This window comes from Rattus rattus, chromosome 10 (genome assembly GCF_011064425.1).
Source record: "Rattus rattus isolate New Zealand chromosome 10, Rrattus_CSIRO_v1, whole genome shotgun sequence".
NCBI classification, from domain to species: Eukaryota; Metazoa; Chordata; class Mammalia; order Rodentia; family Muridae; genus Rattus; species Rattus rattus.
Window position 1 is genome coordinate 52,736,754 of NC_046163.1, and position 9,246 is coordinate 52,745,999.

The 9,246-nt window shown below is 40.9% G+C and overlaps 1 protein-coding gene and 1 pseudogene across 1 annotated transcript; both read left to right on the plus strand.

Moving 5' to 3' along the window:
• Window positions 1-3,392: 3,392 nt before the first annotated feature.
• Window positions 3,393-4,331, plus strand: LOC116911756 (olfactory receptor 10C1-like). The gene has a single exon (XM_032915750.1). The coding sequence runs from the start codon at window positions 3,393-3,395 to the stop codon at window positions 4,329-4,331; it is 939 nt and encodes a 312-aa protein (XP_032771641.1).
• A 186-nt stretch (window positions 4,332-4,517) lies between these two features.
• On the plus strand, window positions 4,518-5,568 carry LOC116910920 (annotated as a pseudogene).
• The last annotated feature ends 3,678 nt before the right edge of the window (window positions 5,569-9,246 follow it).

Sequence of the window (9,246 nt, forward strand, 5' to 3'; positions counted from 1 at the left end):
AAATACTCACAGAAGGAAATATGGAAAGTGTTGAGCAGAGACTGAAGGAAAGGCCATCCAGAGACTGCCCCACCTGTGGGATCCATCCCATATACAGACACCAATCCCAGACAGTATTGCAGATGCCAAGAAATGCTTGCTGACAGGAGCCCAATATAGCTGTCTCCATATAGGCTCTGCCAGAGCCTGACAAATATGTAGGCGGATGCTGGCAGCCAACCACTGAACTGAGAACATGGTCCCCAATGGGGGAGTTTGAGAAAGGACTGAAGGATCTGAAGGGAACCCCATAGTAATAACAATATCAACCAACCAGAGCTCCCAGGTACTAAACCACCATCCAAAGAATACACATGGAGGGAGATATGGCTTCAGCTACATGTGTAACAGAGGATGGCCTTGTAAGGCATCAATGGGAGGAGAGGCCCTTGCTCCTGTTAGGTTCAATGCCCCAGTGTAGAAGAATGGCAGGGCATGGGGGTGGGATGGGTGAGAGGGTGGGAGGGGAACCATCTTCATAGATGAACAGGGAAGGTGAATGGGAAAGGAAGGAACAAGGAAAGTTGGTAACATTTGAAATGTAAACACATAAACATCTAATAAAAATGTATCACTTTTAAAGACACTCTTTGTTCTAGATTACAACTTTATGGTATATATTGCTCTTCTGCTTGAGGCTAAATAGCATCTATTAATTTTATTCCCAGGTATTTGTATATGATAAGTAATAACCCAACAGACATAGGTTATGGTATGTATAATCCATTCAGTTAATGGAGAGACCACTTTAATGTGGAAACTGGGTGGAAATTTTTCCTAATGTTGATGATCTAAGAGGAATGCAAAAGGACAAATGTGATATGAAGGTAAGATAATTCAGAGCATTAACCTTGACACTGTGAGGACTGCCCCGTTATTAATTTAAGGATATAGTTGAACCATGGTTCTCTTGCTTGGAACTAGAGAAGATACAGAATTGTATTGAAGGACTTCTGTAAGTATTTACCCAAGTGAATGGTTAGGTATTTCATAGAGTAGGGTATAGTATCTGCCCATTCTTAAGCTGTATTAGCAGAAGCATAGAAGCAATGGATACATTATATTTGGTGTCCATTGCTAAGCTTTCCACAGGAATCTCAATGTCAGGGATCATTTATTTCATTTCCAGTTAGTGTGACTTCTATATTAAGATAAGACTATATTACTTTCTCTTAAGATTAATTTAGAAAATACTATATTTGCTCTTGTCTTTTTCTCTGATTAAGGAGATAGTACCTTTAGATTAATGAACAAACCTTCACACTCAGTAGGTAATTATAGTTATCCTGATATTTACCAGGAACCCAAATCAATCCACATGAAATTTCAACATAGTACTCAGCAAAGATCAAAAGATCAGACACTGAAATAAAAAGTTTAAAAAAATGAGAGTACAAATACTTTTGAAAAACTAAGTTTGTTGCCTTAATATGTCCAGAGCCAAAATGGTGGTGGAGTGGTTTGAGTACTATTAGCAAACCTGTTGGTGGGAATTTAGAATACTTTAGAATGCTTTTAGAACAGTATTTTAGGAGCACTTGGGAGATTGCTCAGCAGATAAAGATGTTTGGTACTCTCACAGAGGACCTGACTCTAGCTCTAATTACACATATCTGGCTGCTCATAACCACCAGTAACTTCAGCTCCAGAAGATCTGATGCTCTCCTGTGTCTTTGAGGACATAGAAACAGGTACACAGATTCACAATACACATAAATCAATAATGTAAAAAGCATAATAAATTCTGGAATATTAATTTAAGTAGCTGGTAAGCAGTTTGTGGCCCCTGTAGTATGAAGTTATAGTATGAAGAAAGAATGTAGGAATTTTCAGCACAAAAACAGAAGGTTCCTATGTGGATTGTGTTGTAAGGCAGTAAAGCAAACAGTGCTGAATAATGACAAATCTCCTGGCAAGTGGAAATTTAAAGAGGCAATCCAATCCCTCTTTCCCTAAGTTGTTATTCTTCATGTGTGAATGAAGAGATGAGGATTGGATTGTTTCTTTAATGTCATGTAATATGGTTGCTGCAAAGCAGGCAGTATCCCTGGATTAGATTGCATAACTCCAAAGTGAAGATTGCAGATAAGTCATTGGAGAAATATCTCATCTGACTCATTTCTCTGGGCCTCACTTCCTGCCCCAAAGGGATCCATACTGAGAGTTAGTCAGAGTAACCCCAGGGAACATTTATTAAGGACTTTGTGGGAGAGCTATGTTTTCAGGTGCATGAATTATAAATAAGGGAGTGTCTTGGGATAAAAGTGATACCAAGAAAAATGAGACTTGTTCTGTTGTAACAAAAGCAATAAGGTGATGGTTGGAGGTGGCACTTGAGAGGTAAGAGCATCAGGGGGCAGTTTTGACCTTTCCTTAGTAATTTCCATTTGAATAGAGGAGTGACGTCCTACAGATATTAATACAGACACTCCATTAGGAACTGAGTACACAACAATGAATAACAAGAGAATCATATGTTATTACCATGTCAGAAGCTTCAGGAACCTCTAAGCTAAATTTCTTCAGTTATAGAACTTCAACAAAAGAGGAAGCAGTGGTTTGGACCAAGATTCACTTTGAGCTTGTGGTTAAAAGAAATAGAAATCCAACTCCTGAAAGAAGTTGTACTCCGTTGGCACCTCTTGACACATCACTTGAGGTCTCTGTGTTGTTCTTCTCCCTTCTCCCTACCTACATTCTGAAGTGTGTCTCCCACTTGGGTACTTCCAGAAAACACATCCTTTTAGCCTATTGATTATTCATACTCTCCCAAAGTTCTCAGCTTTGAGATAGGCGGTCAAAATAGCCTTGTTTCTTGTTCATCTTTTTCTCTTTCACCCTTTGATGAGGAACTTGATGAGTTCCAGGAGACCCTCTCTAAGTCCTATCTGTTCAAGGAAGTGAGTCTCTTTTTCCTACCACATCCTGGTTATTGAATCCAGTATAGATTAAGGGTCACTTTTTTTTCAAAGGATCATGGGGGAATTTAACTAGGAATGGTAGGAGAAGAAGAAAAAGAATTTTGCTATCGTTTTTTTTTATTTGTTGGTTTGTTTTGGCAAAGCAGAAAAGGGAACATTTTAGGCCTGAGTCTGCTGCCATAGTCTACAATTTTGGTCTGTGCATTAAGAACAAGAACTCTATTTCGCCACTGTCACTAACAGATTGAGTAAGTTACTTCTGAGTTCTAGTATTCAATTCCTCTTTCATCTAGTAAATGGGATGGATTGGGTAAGCAATATGTGATTTTTCTTGACTTCCGTGTTCTACTTCCCTGGGCTTGAAAAACCTTCTCCAGATGTAAAAACATAAAGCTGCTTATTTACGGCATTTTTCTTTCATTCCCAGGAATCATGGATCATGTCAATTGCACCTGGAACTGGACTTTCATCCTTGCAGGTTTCACTACCTCTGGCACTCTGCAACAGCTTGCAGTCTTTGGGACCCTGTGCATCTATCTCCTCACACTTGCAGGGAACGTGTTCATCATTGTCTTGGTTCAGTCAGATTCGGGGCTCTCCACTCCCATGTACTTCTTTATCAGTGTCCTCTCCTTCCTGGAAATCTGGTATGTCAGCACCACAGTGCCCACCTTGCTTCATACCCTGCTCCATGGGCATTCACCCATCCCTTCGGCTGCGTGCTTCATCCAGCTGTATGTCTTCCACTCCTTGGGCATGACTGAGTGCTACCTGTTAGGTGTCATGGCTCTGGACCGCTACCTTGCTATCTGTCGCCCGCTGCACTACCATGCACTCATGAGCAGACAGGTTCAGAGAGAGCTAGTTCTGATTACATGGGTGGCTGGCTTCTCAGCTGCCCTGGTGCCTGCAGGTCTCACTGCCACTTTACCCTACTGTTTGAAAGAGGTAGCCCACTATTTCTGCGACCTGGCACCAGTGATGCAGTTGGCATGTGTGGACACTAGCTGGCATGCTCGGGTTTATATTGCAGTGATTGGCATGATCAATACATGCAATCTCGTTTTCATCTTGGGACTCTACGGAGGTATTGTGAAAACTGTGCTAAGGCTGCCTTCAGCTGCCAGTCGTGCCAAAGCCTTTTCTACATGTTCCTCCCATATCACTGTAGTGACACTGTTCTTTGGCTCTGCCTTCATTGTCTATGTAGGGCCACCAGAGATTCGAGCTGAGGGCAGAGGCAAGCTTATTGCTTTGGTATATACCTTGTTCACTCCTTTCTTCAACCCTATCATTTATACTCTTCGCAATAAGGAAGTGAAAGCGGCTTTCAAGAGGGTCACTCAGAGGATTAAGGGTGTGCTGAGTTGACGGTGAAGTCCTCTAGGTTTATAAGTCACCATTTGAGAATCACAAGATTTAGCTCCTTAACTTATGTAGACCATTAACTAGTTGTCCCAGTAATGTGTGAAAATTTCAACTCGAGCAGTCTTGGATTAGGACAAATTAGAAAAGGTTGTAGGAGAACTATAGTTCCTGAACCTAATATTGTGGGAGATGGAGAAGACACATTTGAAGAGGAAGAAGGAAAATGAAGTTCCCTTTTTCTGGCTGACACAACTTAGTAAGAGTGTGAGATGTCTTAATTTCTAGAATCTGGGCTGGCTGTGGGTTTGCATTTCAGATTGGCTTTCTGGAGAAAGTTCCAGAAGCTATCGAAATTCGTTAAAGATGTGGGAAGAGAACATTGGGCCAATGCTGTGATGGAGACCGGTGAGCTATGAAAACAGAACACAAAGGTATACGGAGTTTAATATTCTTGTGCAACATTGCAATAAAAGATGTTGGAAGTTGGAGTGGAGGTTTCCTCTAACATGGAAGAGAATGGGGTGGGAAACAATCATGCCTAGGCAATTGGCAGTATACACAACGTATAAAATCACTGTCTGCACTCTGAATCCGGGGAGACAGGAAATACTGTGGGTGCAGACCCTTTGGGAAAAACTGGGTTTTTGAACTTTGCAACGATGTAAAGAGAGACCTATGGATGCTTTCAGATCCCTTCACTCATGAGCAGACACGCATAGCTATAACTAGCTAGTGCCATGGGAGTGGCTGGATTTACAGCTGTCCTGGTGCCCGCAAGTCTCACTGCCAGTTTACCGTATTGCTTGAAAGAGATGGCCATTAGTTTTGTGACCTGGAACCACAAATGTGGTTGGCATTTGTAGGAACAAGTTGGCATGCTCGGATTCATGGGGCTGTGCTCAGTGTGGCCACTGGATGCAATTTTGTCCTCTTCTTGGGACTCTATGGGAATATTTTGACAGCTGTCCTGAAGCTGCCTTCAGCTGCCAGTCGAGCCAAAGCCTTCTCCACATGTTCCTCCCACATGACAGTAGTTGCACTGTTCTATGCTTCTGCTTTTACTGTGTATGTGGGTTCACCGCAGAGCAGACCTGAGGGCACCGACAAGCTTATTGCTTTAGTGTATGCCCTCCTGACTCCATTCCTCAACCCCATCATCTATTCCCTTCGCAACAGAGAGGTGAAGGAGGCCGTGAAGAGGGTCAGTGACAAGATCAGGACTTCGTTGAGGGACACCTAATTATCTCTTTTGGCACTACCCACATTCTGGGTAAATGCGAGAACCAAATGCCTTGTTAATCTTTTTGCAGGATCAAAATAAATGCCAATAAGAGTACCACCCAGTTTAGCACTTACTATGCTGCACAACTCACCCTCTTAGAGTAATCAGAGGTAAAGCAGAATGAGGGAAAGGCTTTTTTCTCTGAATGCATTTCAACATTATGATGAAGAAATGTCGCAGCAGATTAAAAACTGGCATGGAAAAATGTTTTAATTTTTGACTTTGATAATTATCTATCTGTCTGTCTGTCTGTCGGCCTGCCTACTATCTCCCTGGTAACTGGTCTATGCCAAGGTTTTAGTTTTATCTTTTTAATTATCAGACCATCCCTAAGTGGGTATTTGATGGCTCATCTCTAAAGTGTGGGGGATGGAGTAAGCAGCCATTGCTGCACTGAAAGGAAAAGTCCACCTAAGTTAGCAGCAAACTCTGATTTCAAACACATGATCCCAACAGAGTTTAAAAGATAGAACACATGGGTGACAGAAACTATCCAGTGACAGCATGCCTGGTGTTTCATGTAGATCAGCCAGCTCCCAGCTTGTAGAGATCCGTAATCTTGCATCATCTTATAGAAATCAGCTCCAGATCACTTAACTCAGGCCACTCATGTCTCTTATGGGACAAGAGTAGCAGTGCTGACTTTGTTGTCTGAGATCTTTCATAATCATAGATCCTTTTAGTCATAGAATGAATTTGAGGTCATCTTTCACAGGAGGAGTAGAAAAAAAAATCTCAGGCTTCATAGGAAAGGGAAATGCCACACAATTCTGCAGTGTCAGATTTGTGACAAAACTCTTCCCTTTAGGTTGTATGCTTTAGAGATTTTTTTTTTTTTTTTTTTTTTTTTTTTTTTTTTTTTTTTTCGGAGCTGGGGACCGAACCCAAGGCCTTGAGCTTCCTAGGCAAGCGCTGTACCACTGAGCCAAATCCCCAACCCCTAGAGATTTCTGAAATCTGAGTCACCAGATATATACTTAGGGATTGTCTGGTCATTGGAATGAAATAATTAAAACTTTGGCAGAGCCTAGGTCCTGGATGAATATGTCCTACTTTCCTTTTTTCTTTTTTCTGTTTTTGTTTCTTACAAAAATATATTTATTCACTTTTCATCCTGATTGCTGCTCTCTTCCGGTCCCCTACTTACATAGTCCCTGTCACATATCCCTCCCCTCTCTTCTGATAGTTTGGATGTGTCCCTTGCTCCCCCGCCACTCTAGGTATTACCCCCAATTATATCTTTGCAGGACTAGGTTTATCCATTCCCATTGAAGCCAGACAAGGCAGACCAGTTAGGGGAATGCATTCCAGATAGGCAACAGCTTTTGGGATGGCCACTGCTCTAGTTGTTTGAGGACCCACATGAAGCCAGAGCTGCTCATCTGCTATATATGTGAGGAGGTGCCTAGGTCCAGTCCATGCATGCTCTTTGATTGGCAGTTCATTCTCTGAGAACGCCCAAGGGTCCAGGTTAGTTTACTGTTGGTTTTCTACACAGGAACTGTATAGAAAGGGAAGTTCCAGGTTCTTTCCTTTCTCCCTTATTCTTATATATGTACCAAAATAAATATAAGATCATTTAGATATTTTTAATGCTCCCCACCTCAGGATTGGTGATTATTATTTTTATGTATACACAGGTGTGTTTATGTATATGGGATGAGGGGTGTGTGTGTGTGTGTGTGTGTGTTTAAGTGAGTGTGTGTGTGTATTTGGTGTGCAGCATTTTTGTGTGGTATGTGGTGTGTATATATGTTTATGCGATATATGTGTGGTGTGTTGGGTGGTGAGTTCATGGTGTATGTCTTTAATTGAGCCTGTCTCTGAGCTTGCCTTGAGATATACTGCATACACCTGGCTGACCTTAAACTCAAACTATACTCCTTTAGTCTATATGAAGCTTGAACAAGAGCTTTTACAAGCATATCTAGCCTAAAATATATTTTAAAAACTTCAGAAGATCTGTCTCTCTGATTGGTGATTGTTATTCCAATATTTTTACAAAAAATTAGAAGGATTACTGGAATTGCCATCAAGAATCAGAATCAAATCAGAGGGCACCCAGGTGTCAGGCTTACCTGTGGGAATTCTGCTAGGCTGGAAGGAATTGCTGTTCAATTTCCATCCAGTTGATGGTGTTTTGATTCCAGGATTGCAACATTTTAAAAGTTCAGTCTTGGTGTGATCCAAGCCAAACAGAGCATATTCTGAATAGCCTAGAGAAAGGAAATGTATTGGTCAAATTCCCTGTCTTTTTTTCTTTGTTTTTCTACTTACTGGGGGGGGGGTAAATTTTCTCATTTTCTTTGTATAAAATATATGTAAGAGTAAACTGAAAATTGCAATGAATAATGAATGTTATATAAACAAATGGAACTTATTACTACATAGTGGTAATTAGAAAAGAAGTAGGAGATTTTCTTGATGGGTTCAAACCTTAATTATAATATGTTTTTGCTTTGCGAGCTTAAGCAATATATTCAAAATCTCGGTGCCTCAATTTTGTTAATCCGTTAAGTGGGTACATTAATAGGACCTTAGGAACTGCATACATATTGATTATTATTCAACATTTCCAACACCCATATTTGCATGAGGCTTTATTAGTTGGAGAATGCTTAGCTTTAAATGTATTTCACACTGTTATGCAGTACACTTAAGGCATCCCAATGGAGCATCTTTTTCACAGCTATGTGTCTGAAATCTTCCTTATATAATTTGAGGGTTCATACATGATCATTAACCCTTTGCTGTTTCTTTCAGTGCTGGGTACTGTATACTGTACCGCTGGCTATTGTTTGCTGCTCTAATCCTTTTCCTCCTTATGCATATAACTTCATGTAGGTACTGATTGTGATTTCAAAGAATGTGTTCTCTGCATCGTCTCCATGAAAGAACTGCTAGGAGTTGTTTGTCTTAGCAGTGGCTTGCCTCACTTTGGTTGTTAACTTTGTGGGCCTCCATTTCCATGGGGTTCATGCTCTATGGTAGGGTAGGGGTGCTTACACAGCTGCTGTGGAGCAACAAATAGTCTGAGTATACCTGAGGGGACAATTAATACACCACCACTGGTTTTCCTTAATTTATACTTGAAGAATGACTGAATAAGTGCATAAATAAACAGATCTTTAAGAATTAAATGAGCCTGGCAGACATTATATTAGTATCCTATAACTCACATGAGGAAATGCCTTTCACAAAATCCAGACTACCTTTGCCTTTCATTGTACAGCTGTGTCATGTCCTATTCTTTTTGGATCTTTCCCTTTATACCATACAGTCGAGGCTATTCTTACACAGTGCTTTTCACAGTATACAAACCACATTTATATACATTGTGTATAATGTTACTGGATCTTCACCCCCTCTCCATGCTCTTTGAATGGACAGATAGTAGCTCAGGGAATTGGAGTCCCTCAGGCCATCTCTGGCAGGAACTACAAATGGAGTCACATTTTATAAATGTCTAATGTGGTATATGAAGCTAAATGTCCTTGCTAATACTTTACCACCTGTCACACAATGGGATCTGAATAATGACTTCACCACAAGAGACAGTAAGAAGAGGTCACAACTAAAAGTGAGCACATCTCATATTCCCCTTGGAGTAGGCTCAGCATTCCTCCAACCAGGATA